Source organism: Rhinoderma darwinii, chromosome 3, assembly GCF_050947455.1.
Source record: "Rhinoderma darwinii isolate aRhiDar2 chromosome 3, aRhiDar2.hap1, whole genome shotgun sequence".
NCBI classification, from domain to species: domain Eukaryota; kingdom Metazoa; phylum Chordata; class Amphibia; order Anura; family Rhinodermatidae; genus Rhinoderma; species Rhinoderma darwinii.
Window position 1 is genome coordinate 396170286 of NC_134689.1, and position 20997 is coordinate 396191282.

Sequence of the window (20997 nt, forward strand, 5' to 3'; positions counted from 1 at the left end):
CAAGGCAATTGAGATAATGGCATGCAGCAGGGGAGGGAAGGTTAGGAGCGCTGGGGACTGTCAGGAGACTTTGTGTTCCCCTGCCAGTTATTTTCTTTAATGGGTGAATTGCAGAACCCAAAAAGTTTAGTTTAAAGAATTGACATCTTAGAGGTGACCATATCACTATGTACAAATATATTAGGTCAGTACAGAGATCAGTCTAATGATGGATATATAGCCAGGACTGTCTGTAACCATGAAAAGGAGCATCCACTATGTCTAGGGGAAAGAAGTTTTCACCATCCTTATAGAAAGGGTTCTTTGCGGTAAGAGCAGTCACCCTATGGAACTCTCTGCCACAGGATATTGTGATGGTTAATTCTCTAAATTATTTTGAATAGTGTTAGAAATATTTTTTTCAAGCCTTTTTTTGGAAGACACAATATTTAACATTTTCAGTATTTGATACTTGCAGCATAAAAGGTTGAATAAATGAATCTGTAACTTTACCCTACAGGCCCTTGGAAAATACTGATTTTCCATGCGGAGAGCTAGCTGGTGGGGAATCAATAGGGCAATGCTCCCAGGTAAAAAGTATGCAAAATAGCTCTTCTCCAGATGAGTCTCTGGTTCGGCTGAAACGACAAGTTGTGTTTAAAGGCTCTTTAACCACTGACCCATTTACGGTGCTGGAGGCCTGCTGTTAAGGACCAGTGCATGCATGGCATTGTGTTGTGATCACCCGTGGGAAGACGTCTGTGCTTGACAGGCAGTCTCCCGTGGCAACGGCTGAGATCAAAAATGACTATGATCTTGGCCGTTTAAAGCGAACCTGTTTTAAACCTGTAAAATTGCTGACAGCGCTATACATAGAAAGGGGAGTGCTGCTAATCATACTTCTGTTGCATGACCGAGAAATCTACATTGTGATGTCCCTGGTGCCGCGATCACAAGTGACATTATCTGCCCTGAGTGACGGCTCTAACGGTATCCTAATCGGACGCTACAGCCGTCACTCCGAGTAGATGGGAAGGGCTAGCAGCATTTAGTGCAGAGAGCCCATAGCTGCCTATGTGGCACTTACATTTGCGGCGCCAGGGTCATGAAAATGTACATTACGGTTAACATTACGCTGCACTCTCCACCCTGTATATAGTGCTGTCTGCAGTTTTGAGGGTTCAAAACTGCAGACAGATTCCCTTTAGAGGGTTATTCCCATCTATGACATTTATCGCATATCCACAGGCTATGCAATACATTTCTAATAGATGCAGGTCCCAACTCTAGGTCCTTCACCTTTATCTAGAATGTTCTCAATATACACTACCGTTCAAAAGTTTGGGGTCACCCAGACAATTTTGTGTTTTCCATGAAAACTCACACTTATATTTATCAAATGAGTTGCAAAATGACTAGAAACCATAGTCAAGACATTGACAAGGTTAGAAATAATGATTTTTATTTGAAATAATGATTTTCTCCTTCAAACTTTGCTTTGGTCTTGGAATGCTCCATTTGCAGCAATTCCAGCATTGCAGACCTTTGGCATTCTAGCTGTTAATTTGCTGAGGTAATCGGGAGAAATTTCACCCCATGCTTCCAGAAGCCCCTCCCACAAGTTGGATTGGCTTGATGGGCACTTCTTGCGTACCATACGGTCAAGCTGCTCCCACAACAGCTCTATGGGGTTGAGATCTGGTGACTGCACTGGCCACTCCATTACAGATAGAATACCAGCTGCCTGCTTCTTCCCTAAATAGTTCTTGCATAATTTGGAGGTGTGCTTTGGGTCATTGTCCTGTTGTAGGATGAAATTGGCTCCAATCAAGCGCTGTCCACAGGGTATGGTATGGCGTTGCAAAATGGAGTGATAGCCTTCCTTATTCAAAATCCCTTTTACCTTATACAAATCTCCCACTTTGCCAGCACCAAAGCAACCCCAGACCATCACATTACCTCCACCATGCTTGACAGATGGCGTCAGGCACTCTTCCAGCATCTTTTCAGTTGTTCTGCGTCTCACAAATGTTCTTCTGTGTGATCCAAACACCTCAAACTTCCATTCGTCTGTCCATAACACTTTTTTCCAATCTTCCTCTGTCCAATGTCTGTGTGCTTTTGCCCATATTAATCTTTTCCTTTTATTAGCCAGTCTCAGATATGGCTTTTTCTTTGCCACTCTGCCATGAAGGCCAGCATCCCGGAGTCGCCTCTTCACTGTAGATGTTGACACTGGCGTTTTGCGGGTACTATTTAATGAAGCTGCCAGTTGAGGACCTGTGAGGTGTCTATTTCTCAAACTAGGGACTCTAATGTACTTGTCTTGTTGCTCAGTTGTGCAGCGGGGCCTCCCACTTCTCTTTCTACTCTGGTTAGAGCCTGTTTGTGCTGTCCTCTGAAGGGAGTAGTACACACCATTGTAGGAAATCTTCAGTTTCTTGTCAATTTCTCGCATGGAATAGCCTTCATTTCTAAGAACAAGAATAGACTGTCGAGTTTCACATGAAAGCTCTCTTTTTCTAGCCATTTGGAGAGTTTAATCGAACCCACAAATGTAATGCTCCAGTTTCTCAACTAGCTCAAAGGAAGGTCAGTTTTATAGCTCCTCTAAACAGCAAAACTGTTTACAGCGGTGCAAACATAATTGCACAAGGGTTTTCAAGTGTTTTCTAATCATCCATTAGCCTTCTAACACAGTTAGCAAACACAATGTACCATTAGAACACTGGAGTGATGGTTGCTGGAAATGGGCCTCTATACACCTATGTAGATATTGCATTAAAAACCAGACGTTTGCAGCTAGAATAGTCATTTAGCACATTAACAATGTATAGAGTGTATTTCTGATTAATTTAATGTTATCTTCATTGAAAAAAACTGTGCTTTTCTTTCAAAAATAAGGAAATTTCTAAGTGACCCTAAACTTTTGAACGTTAGTGTAGGTGCAGGTCCTGTGGATATACCATAAATTTCTGAGAATGTCAATAGGGACCGCAGCATCTGAGAGGGCAACACAAATGGAGGAGGCTCCCTTTGTCCTCCCATAGCCCAACCCCCGCTAAGCGATCGTTCGGGCTGGCGGGAAAATATGGCTGCGTTGACTCTAAACTTGATATAACACAGTGGACCAGCACTGTTGCTCAGTGTCCAAAGTCCTGTTTTCAGATGAAAGTAAATTTTGCATTGCATTTGGAAATCTCGGTCCCAGAGTCTGGAGGAAAAGTGGAGAGGCATCAATTCAAGTTGCTGAGGCTCAATCCAAGTTGCTGAGGCTCAATCCAAGTTGCTAGCGGTCCAGTGTGAAGTTTCCACAGTCAGTGATGGTTCGGGGGCCATGTCATTTGCTGGTGTTGGTCCACTGTGTTATATCAAGTCCAGAGTCAGCGCAGCGTCTACCAGGACATTTTCCAGCACTTCATGCTTCCCTCCGCTGACAAGCTTTATGGAAATGCTGATTTCATTTTCCAGCAGGACTTGGCACATGCCCACACTGCCAAAAGTACCAATACCTGGTTTACTAGCCACAGTATCGCTGCACTTGATTGGCCAGTAAGCTCGCCTGACCTAAACCCCATAGAGAATCTATAGGGTATTGCCAAGAGGAAGAGGAGACACCAGTCCAATGCGGACGAGCTGAAGGCCGATATAAAAGCAACCTGGGCTTCCATAACACCTCAGCAGGTGATCGCCTCCATGCCACGCCGCATTGATAACACCTCAGCAGTGCCACAGGTTGATCGCCTCCATGCCACGCCGCATTGATAACACCTCAGCAGTGCCACAGGTTGATCGCCTCCATGCCATGCTGAATTGATAAACCCCTCAGCAGTGCCAAAGGCTGATCACTTCTATGCCACGCCGCATTGATAACACCTCAGCAGTGCCACAGGCTGATCGCCTCCATGCCATGCCGCATTGATAACCCCCTCAGCAGTGCCACAGGCTGATCACTTCTATGCCACGCCGCATTGATAACACCTCAGCAGTGCCACAGGCTGATCGCCTTCATGCCACGCCGCATTGATAACACCTCAGCAGAGCCACAGGCTGTTCGCCTCCATGCCACGCCGCATTGATAACACCTCAGCAGTGCCACAGGCTGATCGCCCCCGTGCCACGCCGCATTGATGCAGTAATTCATGCAACGTTGGAGCCCCGACCAAGTATTGAGTGCATATCATGGACATACTTTTCAGTAGGACAAAATTTCGGGATTCAAAATCATTTTTGAAATTGGGCTTATATAATATTCTAATTTTCTGAGACACTAAATGTAATGATGGGGGTAAGGAAACAGACAAGTGAGCCCTAATCTACCCGCCACTCAGTCCCTGCCTACTTGCAACGACCCGCCTTAGGCGACGGGGTACAACTAGGCGACGGTCAATAAGTGCACGACAGACAAACAGACAAGGGTACACAGAAGCAAGGGAAAAGGGGCAGTTGCCCATGGCAACACCGTGAGCAACAAGAGTGGTGAATGAGCCGAGTCAAACCAGGAGTGTACGAGGTACCAAACGCAGAGCAGGAGAGAAGTGAACAAGCCGAGTCAAACCAGGAGTGTACGAGGTACCAAACGCAGAGCAGGAGAGTAGTCAGTAAGCCAGGGTCAATATGAAGCAGGGTCAAATGGTTCAAGAAGCTGCAGCAGGGCCAGGAAACAAAACGAGAAGAATCACAAGCAAGGAGGAACAGGAAAGGCAGGTATAAATAGACAGAGGGCGGGAGCTAGCTCCGTCTGGCCAGGCTGTGATAGGCTCTCCCACTCCTAAGCCTGCCATCCTGAGTGGTGGAAGATGGAGTCAGTCTCACAGACATAGAAGCAGGTGTAGACTGATTACCTATGGGCGTGGATACAGAAGCTGTGCCTGGCAGATCCTTAACACTAAATTTTGGGTTTTCATTAACCGTTACCATAATCATCAACATTAAAAGAAAAAAATGCTGGAAATTGATCACTCTGTGTGTAATGAATTTATAGAATATATGAGTTTCACTTTTTGAATTGAATTACTGAAATAAATTAACTTTTTGATATTCTAATTCATTGAGAAGGACTAGTATGTTAATCGAAAAATTCAATAGTTATGGCTGTCGGAATGCAGTAAGGCAAAATTCCCTACATTCTCAAAGCAATAAGCTGGAGGTTGACCTATAGGTGTGCAAATTACCTCTCCTCCAGTAGGAAGAAAACGGTCTCTTTTGTCCCACCGATAGGTATCTACCCTATAAGTCAATGTCTAATCCTTTATAAAGCCTTTAAACATGACTAGGAATATCGACCAAATCAGAGGCAAGAACTCTGAAATAGCGGTCTACAGATAGCTGTCTGGTTTGACTGATTTCCCAAGTCATGTTTCAAGGCTCTTTAATGGGTCGTACACTGATACAGGGTAGTTACCTATAGGTGGCACTTGAGAGACAGTTCTATTTCTTCTGGAGGAGAGCTAATGTGCATACTTTTTCTCAGGGAGCATTGCCTGTAAGACTTCTACACTAGCTGGATCTCCACAAGGAGAACCAGTACCCCCAAGAGTTTACCGTACAATGAACGCCGGTTTTTCTTCTAGATCTATTAACCCATCCCATATGACCATATTGCCCTTTTTTTACTTTTTGCGGCTCAGGGCCAATAAACACATACTCAAAAAACATCCCATATAGTTTGTGAATTATCAGTGTGTTTTGTTCAACTCTCTAAATACTTTTTATTAAAAATGATTTTAACTTTTTGAGATACAGTTGCTTTGTATCCTGTATACAGAGCAGCTGTGTCTTGCACCAAGACCTGAATCTGTCAGGTCAGCGTAACTGACGGGTTCAGTGACAGCAGGTGCTGCGTGTCTGTAGCAGCCGCGGGTCTCACTCAACCCAGAAGCCGCTAGCTTGCTTGTTCTCTTCACTGGCATCTCCCTGCCCTGGGACACCGACACGTGATGTTCTCTCCCCCTCCCCCGGCCTTTGCCCATAGTGTGGGTGCGGGCGCGCTTGTCCCAGTTCTTAAATGGCCAGCGCGCGCACCAAGAATATCTCCCCCAGCCTATCCAAGCACATCCTGGACTATTTCAAGAACTCTGTCCACTTCCTCAGTGACTGAGCAACGTTATTTCAAACCCAGAGTTAGTCTGCAAAGGTTCCGTATCCTGTTCCCTGTAACCTGTGTCCGTGGCTATCCTATATCCGCGTCCAGTCCTGTATTTGGAGTCAAGTGTCCGTGACTAGTTCTGTATGAGTGACTAGTTCTGTATCCAGTGTCTGTGACCAGTCCAGTGTCCGTGACCAGTCCTGTATCCTGTGTCTAGTGTCTATGACCAGTCCTGTATCCTGAGTCCAGTGTTGTGTGACCAGTCCTTGTTCCAGTATTCCTGCACTAACCAGCTTCCGATAATCCAGCTCAATCCTGCTCCCAGCTATCCAGCGCAAGTCTATCTCTAAGAATCCGGCACCAGCCTGCCATCAAGGTACTATCTGCCAATGACTGTCCTTTACTTGTCTGGCCAGCAGCTACTCAGTTATGGTGGAGTAGCCCAGTGGGTCCACATTCCAGTGGGCGTTACCGTGTCTCTGACACGCAGGATCGATATGTTACCGATCACATATAAATTCATAATTTAGATGTGATCGATAACAGGTGGATCCTGCGTGTCGACCCGCTGACACTGAACCCGTCAGTGCCGCTGAACTGACTGATTCAGCGCTAGATACTGTACATCTTCTCTGTATACAGTATATAAAGCAGCTATATCTCAAAAAATTTAAATTATTTTTAATAAAAGGTATTTAGAAAGTTGCACCAAACACACGTTTTTATTTAAAAAATACAAAAAAATGATTTCAAAGGTTTACATAGCCTTTAAAGCAGGTGAAGGGTGTGGACCACATTGATATGAATTTTGCTTGGGTAATGTTAGGTTTTAGGTATACGACATACTGAGGATTTTTTTTCTGCGACTCATTATAACATTATAAACGATCTCGGCGGGCTGGAAATCATAATTAAAACAAAAAGCAGCGGGTGAATAAGTGCACTTTATTTGCATGTTAAAGTAGGCAGGAGAAGAAAATGTACTGGGTATTGTATTGTGAAATTATGTGAGAGCTTCCATAAGCGTAGCAGTCGTTTCCGGTGAGTAGGTGGCCCTGCCTTTCATACTTTATATTTTATTGTGGCACCTGGTGTCCAACCCTCACTGAGCTTTTGTGGTTACAAAAGAAAAACTGTTCAAGTCATTATACATAAAGACCCAAGTTTGTCTCACGCCGCTGAAAAACGGCACATTTTAAATATAGAAACATGGAATTTAACAAAAAAGAAAAGGAAATGTCTAAGAATCTATTTAAAGGGGGTGTCCTTCTTGGATAATGTCTTCTTGTAAGAACTGCCTCCTGAAAATAAGATGATCATAAGGTGTTCCACTGCTGGGACCTCTATTGATCAGATTAAATCTGCAGAAGATCTTGGCAGGGGGTCTTTAATTTCCCTGCAGCGCCACCCCAGGGTATATGGAGTATTACCTGGTGCCCATTGAAATCAATGATCTGCCAGTGTACAGCATGGACATCTTGGTTCCTCCAGATAGGGATCTGTTCTTTGTAGTCGCTTACTCATGGTGATCCGAATTCAAATTAGTAGAAAGTACTGTATTTTTTAGAACCCCACTGCAGCTGCACATATTATATGCCCACCCCTGGTAAAGCGCAATCAGCAACTTTCTAATATTATTTGCAGTTTCAAATCCTCATCATTTTCAAACCCTCTGCTTACTATCAGTGAATGGAAACATGCTTGTTTATATACGGAGGCTAAAAAAACCTGTACAGACCTATTACTTCAAACAGCAGAGGGTTTTCCACAATTGTATACTCTAGACGATCCTCTGTGAGGTAAATACATCAACAGCACAAATTTTTCTCCAGTACTGCTAGTTTGCTAGTTTGTTACAATGTATCAGTGCAGGTAAAATGTAACAGTCTGGATTCAAGGCTGTTTAGCTCACAGAGGTTCCAGTTGTGGACATGACGTACCTAGGGTCTTCCAGAGGAGATCATTCTGGCTACCCACCCTCCAGATATACTGAACATGCACGTCTCCTTTAAATTACATTGTACCCTCTGCTATTAGGACTGAACCAAAGCAGCAAGTGACCTGCTCTTCTGTCAGCCTCATATAGGGGTTGTCTTCTGATAGACACCTGTTGTGGTTGGGTTCCAATATTATTTCGGAGCCTTGGCCCACTGGAACATTTTTTGGAGAGCCAGCCTGACCTTGTTGTGACCCTCACCCCCCAAAAATAGGACATTGTTTGTGTCTTTATTACTAGATAAGTTTATAATGGGATAGGGTAAATATCGGACTGGAAAGGGTATAGCAAATTTTACCACCGAGAACAATGTAGACAAGAATTTTGTAAAAAGGCAAAAAAAATGAACATCTGTAAAATAATATATTAGTGACTGTGTTAATACATTACATCTCGTAAATGTCTTTTTGAAAATGTGATTTATTACAATACATTACCCACTGACCTTCTTGGCTCATCTTGACTAGGATCTGTCAACAGTCTCCTACCCGTCAAATGTAATTTTTTTTTTGTATTTTAATTAACCGAAAAAAGGTAAAGTCTTTATACTTTTGCTGTTTTATGTAACACGCATATATAGTTGTATATATTTTAACCCTGGGATTTTTATCATATGTCTATTCTATGCTCTTTACAGCCCATCCCAAGCCCTCTACGAAAGATGAAAGGAGCCCTCGATTGTTCCATAACCCCCTGAGCAAAAAGGCCTTGCAATGGTCAAGGACAAGAGGTTACCCCTCGCCGATCCTGTGCACTGGTTTCTGCACAGAGTGTCATCCAAGCACCTACTACAAGGGCTCTAAAGCTAGGTCAGCTCCACCAGAATGGGGAGCCAGGGTTTGCAGGAGGAGTGAGGAACCTAATGTCCACACACATACAGGGCCGCACCGTCCATGAGGTAAGATGAGCATCTCGCCTCAGGCGGCAGCCTCCTGCCTCTCTGAGAGGGCGGCGGCGCCACTGAAACTAGCCGCCACCACCCCCTCTTGCACTAATTGTACCTGCGTCTATAGAACGCAGGTACAATTATATGCATAAGCGCTGAATGGCCGAGCACATTGCGTGCTCTACCATTCAGCACCTTACAATGACACTGATTGGAAGGGCAGAATGATTTGCCCCGTCAATCATCACCTTTCGACGATGTGCGCTGCTTCCATTGTTGAAAGGCACTGATTGGCGGGACAAGTCATTCTGCCCTGCCAATCAGCGCCTTTCAACTACGCTAGTGGCATGATGACGTCATCGCGCCACTACCGTTATTGGAAGGCGCTGATTGGCGGGGCAAGTAATTCTGCCCTGCCAATCAGCGCCTTTCAACGATGCAAGAGGCGCAATGACATCATCGTGTAGCTTGCATCGTTCAGCCCCAGCAGACCTGCTCAGAAGAGAGCAGGCCTGCATTGACACAGAACGGCACGGGATCAAGGTGAGTATGTAAAGTTGTTTTTTTCTTTAAAAAGTGTGCATCGCATTATCTACAGGAGGGGAGAGGAGCGCTATATGTTGGGTACAATCTATAGAGGGGGCTATATATAGGGAAGTATCAACAGTGAGGGACTATATGTAGGAAACTATATACAGGGGGGCTATGTGAGGCACTATATACAGGGGGCTATACGTGGGGCACTATTTTCAGGGGGGCTATATGTGGGGCACTATATACAGTGGTGGGTTACCTGTGGGGCACTATCTACAGGGGGCTATATGTAGGGCACTATCTACAGAAGTGCTATATGTGGGGCACGATATACAGGGGGGCTATATGTGGGGCACTATCTACGGAGGCGCTATATGTTGGGCACTATCTACAGGGAGAGCTATATTTGGTGCACTATCTACAGGGGGATCTATATATGGCACTATCTACAGAGGGATCAATGGGGGGCACTATCTACAGGGAGCAATGTGTGTGGGACAAAGTGTATGGTGCTATTATAATCAGGGACAGTGTATGGTGGTATTATAATTAGATGTGCAGTGTAGGGTACTATTATATTTAGATTTAGGGTGTAGTGTGTGGCATCATGAGAATTTTATCTTCATTTATAGGTGTAGAAATATTTAAAAAGTGAAAAGCTGAAGACATCTTAGCGGAAAACTGCAGAAATGGGCCATGGCCGGGATAAGTCATCATAGTGGTCTGGACCGGATGGAGAAGAAAAGAGAAAAAGAACTAGAACTGAGATAGTCACCGGTGAGTCCCTTAATGTAAATGTTTATTCTGCATCTAATAATTACTGTAGTCACTCCATGATCTGCAGCGAGATGATGGGTGGTATGATTTTTTTTTTTTGTGAAATAAAAACTCCCAGCATATCCTTACCATTGTTCGGACCATGCTGGGATCTGTAGTTTTATGCCGTACAAACCTATACGGCAGGGGTTGCACTAAATTGAGCTGTATTGTGTTGGTGTTGTATTTATGTACTGAGCTTGGTTCTGATGCAGTATATATGTACTGAGCTAGGTTCTGGAGCTGTATATATGTACTGAGCTTTGTTCTGGTGCTGTATTTATGTACTGAGCTTGGTTCTGGTGTTGTATTTATGTACTGAGCTTGGTTTTGGTGTTGTATTTATGTACTGAGCTTGGTTCTGGAGTTGTAAATATGTACTGTGCTTGGTTCTGGTGCTGTAAATATGTACTGAGATTTGTTCTGGCGCTGTATAAATGTACTGAGCTTTGTTCTGGTGCAGTATATATGTACTGAGCTTGGTTCTGGTGTTGTATATACGTACTGAATTTGCATATTCTTACCATTGTTCGGACCATGCTGGGATCTGTAGTTTTACGCCGTACAAACCTATACGGCTGGGTTGCACTAAATTAAGCTGTATTTTGTTGGTGTTGTATTTATGTACTGAGCTTTGTTCTGGTGCTGTATATATGACATGAGCTTTGTTCTGGTGTTGTATATATGTACTGAGCTCGGTTCTGGTGCTGTATATATTTACTGAGCTTTGTTCTGGCGCTGTATAGATGTACTGAGCTTTGCTCTGGTGCAGTATATATGTACTGAGCTTAGTTCTGGTGTTGTATATACGTACTGAATTAGCATATTCATACCATTGTTCGGACCATGCTGGGATCTGTAGTGAGCTTGGTTCTGATGCTTTATATATGTACTGAGCTAGGTTCTGGAGCTGTATATATGTACTGAGCTTTGTTCTGGTGCTGTATTTATGACCTTTGCTTTGTTCTGGTGTTGTATATATGTACTGTGCTCGGTTCTGGTGCTGTATATATGTACTGAGCTTTGTTCTGGCGCTGTATATATGTACTGAGCTTGGTTCTGGTGCAGTATATATGTACTGAGCTTGGTTCTGGTGTTGTATATACGTACTGAATTAGCATATTCTTACCATTGTTCGGACCATGCTGGGATCTGTACTGAGCTTGGTTCTGATGCTTTATATATGTACTGAGCTAGGTTCTGGAGCTGTATATATGTACTGAGCTTTGTTCTGGTGCTGTATTTATGTACTGAGCTTGGTTCTGGTGTTGTATTTATGTACTGAGCTTGGTTTTGGTGTTGTATTTATGTACTGAGCTTGGTTCTGGAGTTGTATATATGTACTGTGCTTTGTTCTGGTGCTAATAAATATGTACTGAGATTTGTTCTGGTGCTGTATATATGTACTGAGCTTTGTTCTTGTGCTGTATATATGTACTGAGTTTGGTTCTGGTGTTGTATATATGTACTGAGCTTTGTTCTGGCGCTGTATATATGTACTGAGCTTGGTTCTGGTGTTGTATATATACGTACTGAATTTGCATATCCTTACCATTGTTCGGACCATGCTGGGATCTGTAGTTTTACGCCATACAAACCTATACGGCAGGGGTTGCACTAAATTAAGCTGTATTGTGTTGGTGTTGTATTTATGTACTGAGCTTGGTTCTGATGCAGTATATATGTACTGAGCTAGGTTCTGGAGCTGTATATATGTACTGAGCTTTGTTCTGGTGCTGTATTTATGTACTGAGCTTGGTTCTGGTGTTGTATTTATGTACTGAGCTTGGTTTTGGTGTTGTATTTATGTACTGAGCTTGGTTCTGGAGTTGTATATATGTACTGTGCTTGGTTCTGGTGCTGTAAATATGTACTGAGATTTGTTCTGGCGCTGTATATATGTACTGAGCTTGGTTCTGGTGTTGTATATACGTAATGAATTTGCATATTCTTACCATTGTTCGGAACATGCTGGGATCTGTAGTTTTACGCCGTACAAACCTATACGGCCGGGTTGCACTAAATTAAGCTGTATTTTGTTGGTGTTGTATTTATGTACTGAGCTTGGTTCTGGTGTTGTATATATGACCTGAGCTTTGTTCTGGTGTTGTATATATGTACTGAGCTCGGTTCTGGTGCTGTATATATGTACTGAGCTTTGTTCTGGCGCTGTATATATTTACTGAGCTTGGTTTTGGTGCAGTATATATGTACTGAGCTTGGTTCTGGTGTTGTATATACGTACTGAATTAGCATATTCTTACCATTGTTCGGACCATGCTGGGATCTGTAGTTTTACGCCGTACAAACCTATACGCCTGGGTTGCACTAAATTAAGCTGTATTTTGTTGGTGTTGTATTTATGTACTGAGCTTGGTTCTGGTGTTGTATATATGACCTGAGCTTTGTTCTGGTGTTGTATTTATGTATTGAGCTTGGTTCTGGTGCTGTATATATGTATTGAGCTTGGTTCGGGAGCCGTATATGTCAGAGCTTGGTTCTGGATCTGTAATTATATAGAATTTATTTATAATAAAAAAATTGCAGGGCAGATGGAATAGTTTTCAATTCAATGTATATTTAATGGGAACCTGTCAGGTAGTTTTAACTCCTTGAACCGCCACCATGCGGTAATACATGGCCTGAAATATTTCCAAACATTCCCTTGTATGTTTTTTTAGATGCAGTAAAATCTGTAAAATCAACTTTTAAAATGACGCACGCTATATGCTAATTACTCATTAAAGGTTCATGGGGCGGTGCCGCTATCCTGAAGAGTCACATAGTCCTGCCTCCAAACCCAACTTTCCATGTTTGATTGACATTCCTCTGGCTGTTATACATCACGACCAGTCCCCTCCAACTTTCTCGGATCGCCATTGCCTTGTACTACTTGGGCATGCACCGTGCAGCGTTGTCTTTTCTGCCCGGCTGCACCGCGCATGCCAGTACAAGTCAACGGCGCATCTACAAGAGTTGGAGGAGGCTGCTAGTGATGTACAACAGCCAGGGGGATGTCAATCAATCTGGGGGGCACGATTTCAATTTTCGCCTCAGGCAGCAGAAAAGGTAGAATCGGCCCTGCACACATACAACCGCTAGAACATCAGGAAAGACATCTTATAAGCGCTACATCCTAAAAAAGTCTTTCTGACATACAGATGTGGAAAGTAATTGCACGCCAAATGTGAATGGAGCCTTAGGGCAGTGGACTTGTGGTTATGTAGATGTGGCAAAACTTCTACTCCCAGCATGAGGGAATGTGAAAACATTTACCAATTTGGACTTGATGAGCAAAAGCTATGCATTGGCCTGGGGGTCTACCTACAATCAAAAGCAATCCATTCTTCTTATGCGGAGCTATGTTAGCACATGACTGCATATCTGCCAACTAAAGCCTGTGTGTGGAAAGAGGTAGTAACAACCGCTGTGAGCATAATTCAGGTTGAAGCTTAAGAGCCATGACCATCCGTTTATTAGAATGATTACCTGGTTTAGAAACCCATTATCAAATACCCTATTAGGGCATTAATAGAGGGGAGTCTCCCATTTACGACCTTCACCAATTAGCCGGAACATAGAGAAGCTAAAAAGAGCATCACTTACTCTAAAGGCCAGACACGTCCGTGCATTACATTGATTTCAATAGAAACTGCGTAATCTTTTACTTTCTCCTGTGGTGGCGCTGCATACGCCACTTAACCTCTACCTTACTAAAGTTGAATATCCCTGCATTAGAGCATACCAAGGAGATAACTTACTTTTTATGAGCGTGGAAAGATGAATATGTGAAGCTCTTCCCCTCATATTCTCCGAAGAATTTACTCTCACTTAGTCGTATGTGGTAGATTTCATTAGCGGAACATCGGCTGTAGTTCCTTTGCCACTGGTCAGGTGATGTGGGAGTATCTCTAGAGGTTGGAATGAAGAACAATCTGTCACTTGCTGGATACAAGTAGTCACTGAATCCAGAACTATGTTATAACAAAGCAAAGCCGTAGGCCCACTAGGCAGTCTAGTAGATACTTGATAGCTGCGGATAAATCTTCCGTAATGGTGGAATTCTAGCTGGTTAGACCGCCACCTATCATACTTTTATGACCTGTCTAATTGATCCACAAAACTTTAACCACAGAGAGATATTTAATAAATATGAGTACAGGTTGAATTTAAATCTGTCCAATCACTTGAAGTGACATTATGCATGTCCTCCTACAGATATAACATGCATACTTGGCTAAGTCAATGTCCACTCTGTATTGTGGAGTCGGGGGAATGATTGATCAGCCATTTCATATGCATGGCCAGCTTTAGGAGTCACATGACCTCCATATGCACTGACGAAGGCCAGGGAGGGCTCACAGAGTTTCAGAAACTACTGTGTCCCAAGCAGTAGCTCTTCTAGTTGAGCTACTAGGGCTGCTGGTCAGCTCCAATGCTGAACCTATTTTCTAGGTTCTCTTGATTCTTACCTCTTGAGATTCCTTGCCTTGCCTAATTAGTCTCACCCTTTTGGGTTTCTATATAAGCCTGGACCTTGCACTTACTCCTTGTCAGACTATTGAGCTTCATGTATCTAGTCTAGTGCCTTGACGCCTTACTCTACAAGCTGTTGCTGCTTATCTGTGTACCGAACTTAGATTCTATCATAACCACGTCTCTGCATCACACTACAACTTGTTGCTGCTTATCTTTGTACCGAACTATGACTGTTACTCGACTACTCTTGCAATTATCACTCTCCTGCCAGAACATTTAAGCCATTGCACATGAATCTTCACCCAGTCCTTGACACACAGGGAAAGGTCATATATATAGCAAGATCATCTCCAGCTTCTTGTTGAACACTTTGAGAAATTATTGTTATAAATACAGAACTAATGTTGCACCTAATATAAAATGGCTTTTCCATGTGACAGGTTCCCTTTAAACTGATGCATGTGATGTCTGTGTAGGTTTTCATTCATCCAGCTCATGGTATATTATTTATTTGAGGTAAGTCTTAAAGGTGTTTTCCAGGGCCACAACATTTTTCAACTAATATTCTATGTAACTATTTAATAAAGTTCGTAATATATAGTCTGTAAATCTAAACACTTTCCTTCCTATTCTCCCTACCTCTGCCCAGCCGGAAGTTCTGATTTTCATCTGTGTTTTTTTATTTTCTCGCGACACAAGCTCGTGAACCAGAGTTAGTATGCACACAGCCCTGTGTCGATAAATCACTGACCCGCGTAACGACACAGGGCTGTTCTTTTCTTATTATTCTGCCCCCTCTATGTGTCTATTGGCCTTCCCCACTAGTTCTTTCTTCCCCTTTAATTTATCCCGCCTACCTGCTTTATCTGAGGTGCGATCACAGAATCCTGTGACCACACCTCAGATATCTAATGTAATCCCCATCATCCCTAAATATATGTACCTCATCATAACTTTAGAAATAAAAGGGTGCCGCTATTGAAGTACAAGCAAAGAATGAACAGAGCGGACATTGAGGATGTGGACCAATGCGATGCCTCAAATCCGGGACACCTTACGTTAACTCAGGTTTGAGGCATCCTATTGGTCCACAGTCTCCTCAATGCCCGCCCCGTTTCATTCTTTGATTACGCCTCGATGCCCGCCCCGTTGAATTCTTTGATTACGCCTCAATGCCCGCCCCGTTTTCTTCTCGTTCATTAAATTCCTCAGTGCTTGTGCGCTGCCCAGCCTAAAAAAAACCTTTAATCATCTGAGGACTTGAAGAACTATCACCACCCATCTGAGTGGCTTCCTTAGTTCAACTGTGTGGTAGGAAAGTTTCCCCAGCTGGCATGAACCTTATGTAGATTGGTGTAGACTTGGATGACTAATGTTGGTAACTTACACCTTTGACCCCAAGCAGAAAACCCCCACTATGATATTAATATGCCCTAATGGGGCATATGGACAGGCGTTGTCTTGATTAGACAACCCCTTTAAGTCTTTCCTGATCTCCATTCCGCTGAGGGAATTAAAAGAGATTTCTGCTACAGCAAGCTGCCTCTTATGCAGACAAACAAGCATAAGCCCCGACATACTTCAAGTACAAGATTAGGGTGGAAAAAATGGATGTCCCCATTGAAATTGACAGAAATTATTTTTTTTACTCTTTGGATTACAATTTGAAACAGAACAGTATCAAGAAAAAGGGTTATATCATGGTAAGTGCTATGTTTTTATTGTAATGACTGCTTTACTTACTGCCCCCTAGAGGTGTGTATTAGTAATGTGATAAGGGTAGAGGTTGCTGGGCAAACACAGTTGAGCGCCAACATGGCATACTTAAATTCTTCTTCACAGACCACATGATCTGTAGAGACAAATATGTTAAGATCAGGAACCAAAGATAAGACAACACAATTCACATGATATTTCAGAGGCTTACTATTACCAAGTTTGACTGAGAAAATGTAAGATCTAGGATTGTCCCATCTGTGTCAGGAATTAATGGGGTTGTCTACTTGGGATAATCCCTCCTTACTGAAAGAGTTCACTAATGATAAACTGAATAGAGACTGCGCCACTGCTAAAACCCTAGCGATCACCTGAAATATGTGACGTAAGCAAGTGTTTAATTCTCCCGCAGTGCCACCACTGGACAAAGAAAGCATTACACTGTTCTAATTGAAATCAATGGACTGTGTGTACAAGGCCCACCAGAGTAAGAGAAACTTTTTGTATTCGTACGTATTCATATTGTATACAAATAATGGGAGATGAATGGCAGATCCCACCTCCTGGCCATTGGTGGTAGTGCAGATTTTTTTTTTATCTATTAAAGAGTTGTTTGTTGTTTTTTTTTAAATTACCACTATATTATCTCCTGCCGCAGTGGAAATAAAGATTAATGTGAAATATAGAGTGTATATTTTGTATTATCTAGTAACACCCTCACATTCTTGCTCATAAACAGCATTGAATGAATACACAGGAGCTGTAATAAATGTCTTTACTGATTCATTACCTGCAAATTTGATATGAAACTTGTTTTCTGGCTTCAGTATCTGGACATAAAGAGGACAATTAGGTGCAAAATCTTTTACGGCCCAGGCCCGGAGAATAGTCTGGTGATCCTAGTGAGAAGGAGGGAACATTCATCCTATTAGTATCACTAATATTTTGGGATTTAATGTAAATCACTTCCTCACCTCGTAAAGTAATAAAACATTATTTATTATAATAATTATTATATGGAGAATTTTTCCCTGTGATCGTTATCACCCCATGATGAATAATGCTGAATGCCACTGCTCTAAATACATCTCTAGGTGAGAAAATTAACTTTTCAAGCCAATTCAACTATTGGCCTAATAAAGAAAGAAGAAAATCTTTAATACATCAGCAATAACTACTATAATACTGCCCCTATGTACAAGAATATAACTACTATAATACTGCCCCCTATGTACAAGAATATAACTACTATAATACTGCCCCCTATGTACAAGAATATAACTACTATAATACTGCCCCCTATGTACAAGAATATAACTACTATAATACTGCCCCTATATATAAGAATATAACTACTATAATACTGCCCCTATGTACAAGAATATAACTACTATAATACTTCCCCCTATGTACAAGAATATAACTACTATAATACTGGGGTCCTATGTACAAGAATATAACTACTATAATACTGGGGTCCTATGTACAAGAATATAACTACTATAATACTGCCCCTATGTACAAGAATATAACTACTATAATACTGCCCCCTATGTACAAGAATATAACTACTATAATACTACCCCTATATACAAGAATATAACTACTATAATACTGCCCCTATGTACAAGAATATAACTACTATAATACTGCCCCCTATGTACAAGAATATAACTACTATAATACTGCCCCTATATATAAGAATATAACTACTATAATACTGCCCCCTATGTACAAGAATATAACTACTATAATACTTCCCACTATGTACAAGAATATAACTACTATAATACTGCCCCTATGTACAAAAATATAACTACTATAATACTGCCCCTATGTACAAGAATATAACTACTATAATACTGCCCCTATATATAAGAATATAACTACTATAATACTGCCCCCTATGTACAAGAATATAACTACTATAATACTTCCCCCTATGTACAAGAATATAACTACTATAATACTGGGGTCCTATGTACAAGAATATAACTACTATAATACTGCCCCCTATGTACAAGAATATAACTACTATAATACTGCCCCTATATATAAGAATATAACTACTATAATACTGCCCTTATATACAAGAATATAACTACTATAAAACTGCCCCTATATACAAGAATATAACTACTATAATACTGCTCCCTATATACAAGAATATAACTACTATAATACTGCCCCCTATGTACAAGAATATAACTACTATAATACTGCCCCTATATACAAGAATATAACTACTATAATACTGCCCCCTATGTACAAGAATATAACTACTATAATACTGCCCCCTATGTACAAGAATATAACTACTATAATACTGCCCACAATGCACAAGAACATAACTATTATAATACTGCCCCTTATGTACAAGAATATAACTGCGACTAGATTCAATATCATAATATACAAGCATTTATTTGTTAGATGGTTTACTTTCTTTGCTCTATAATAGATACATTACAACATCCTCGGCTCGTAGCTTTTTACGTTTCATTGGGATGAGTAATAGCCACAAACCCCTATATTAACAACATAACAATAATTGTCACTCTCCTTCCCCTATGCCCTTTCAGACGTACAGCTGCGATGCGGTCGGTTTCAAATCTATTGCTGAGAATGAAGCAGGCTTCTGCGTCATCAATTCTACAGGTAGAATCCGAACAGGTAGAGAGAAAAAATGGTAGAGGATACGGGGATAAGAGTAGAGAATAAAAAAATAAAAGGAAATACTGTTAGTAGGTTGGTTATAGGCCACATAGGTTATGAATACACAGAATTAGTAAAAAGAAATATAAACTGGTTAGTTTTTTGTGATCACCAGAATGCCTTCTATTTCACTGATGAGTCTTGATAAGGGCAAACAGTCTTTTTCTCTAATTATAGGCAGCTAGTTATATGATAACATTGCCTGCATCCACCACTAGAAAGGGCTGAGGAGCTTACTGCATACTGTTTTAATATTAAAGGGTTTTTCCATCTTAGACATTTATGGCATATTCACGGGATATGCCATAAATGTCTGATAGATGTGAGTCCCAGCTCTGGGAGCCGCACCTTTATCGAGAACAGGGGTCATCTCCTGGTGCGGCGGCCTATCTGCAGATTCCAGCCGGGTACTACTGGAGAAAGGGCCACGCACGTGCCCGACTTTCTCCATCTTGTGGATATACCATAAATGTCTAAGATGGGAACACCTCTTTAAGGCCCTGTTCAAACAGAGTTTCTTTGCGTGTTTTTTGAAGCGGAAACCACGCCAAAAATTGGTCGAAAAATGCCTCTCAATGGCCGAGGCCGAAAAACGTGGCAAAGAGAGTGCAGGCAGGTCAAAATCTGCCTCAAAATTCCTGAAGGAATTTTGAGGCAGATTTTTCCGCCTGCAAAAAAAAACTCAGTGTGAACAGGACCTAAGTTTATTTATTTTTTATTATATGCAGTAAGATCCTAAGCTCCTCCTAGTGGAGGCTGCAGGCAGACAGAATTTAATCATGTAACTCTATACCGGATCAGCCATATCATTAAAACCACTGACAGGTGAAGTGAATAACATTGATCATCTGATTACAATGGCGGCTGACAATGGGGGCATATGTAAGCCATCAAGTGATCAGTCGGTTCTTGAAGTTGATGTGTTGAAAGCCGGAAAAATGGGCAAGTGTAAGGATCTGAGCGGCTTAAATTAGGGACAAATTATGATGGCTAGACGACTCGGTCAGAGGATCTCCAATCCTACCGGTCTTATGGAGTGTTCCCGGTATGTAGTGGTTAGTATCTACCAAAAGTGGTCCAAGGAAGGACAACCGGTGATCTAACCACAGGGTCAGGGTGCCGAAGGCTCATTGATGCAGGTGGGGAGGTGAAGGTTAGCTTCCCAAAGAAGATCCCATAGATGAGCTACTGTAGCAGAAATTGTTAAAAAAGTTACTGCCGGCTATGATAGAAAGGAACTGCACTATAGAGCAATGGAAGAAGGCGCCTGGTCTGATGAATCACGTTTTCTTTTACATCATGTGGTCGGCCGGGTGCGGGTGCATCACTTATCTGGAAAAGAGATGGCACCAGGATGCATTATGGGAAGAAGACAATCCGGCTGAGGCAGTGAGATGCTCTGGGTAACCTTCTGCTGGGAAACCGTGGATCCTGACAATTATGTGGCTGTCACTTTGTCACGTGCCATCTACCTAAACATTGCAGCAGACAAGTACACCCCTTAATGGAAATGGTATTCCCTAAATCCAGTGCCCTCTTTCAGCAGATCAATGCCACTGTCACACTGCAAAAATAATTCAGGAATGGTTTGAGGAACATGACAAAGAGTTCAAGGTGTTGACTCGTCTCCAAATTCCCCAGATCTCAATCCGATCGATCATCTGTGGGATGTGCTGGAAAAACAAGTCGGATCCATGGAGGCCGCACCTCACAACTTACAGGACTGAAAGTATCTGCTAACGTCTTGGTGCCAGAAACCACAGGAACCTTCAGAGGTCTTGTGGAGTC

General features: G+C 42.1%; 1 protein-coding gene across 2 annotated transcripts in view; it reads right to left on the reverse strand.

Annotated features, from left to right (window-relative positions):
• The window catches only part of LOC142750154 (potassium channel subfamily T member 2-like), a 209248-nt gene that overhangs the window by 68254 nt on the left and 119997 nt on the right, over window positions 1-20997 (reverse strand). For both annotated transcript variants that reach the window (XM_075858995.1, XM_075858997.1), the window contains exons 13-16: window positions 19083-19146; window positions 17285-17393; window positions 16522-16630; window positions 14061-14210 (exon numbers count right to left, since the gene is read on the reverse strand). In XM_075858995.1, coding sequence (XP_075715110.1) covers window positions 14061-14210; window positions 16522-16630; window positions 17285-17393; window positions 19083-19146 — 432 coding nt within the window. The remainder of the gene's footprint in view (window positions 1-14060; window positions 14211-16521; window positions 16631-17284; window positions 17394-19082; window positions 19147-20997) is intronic.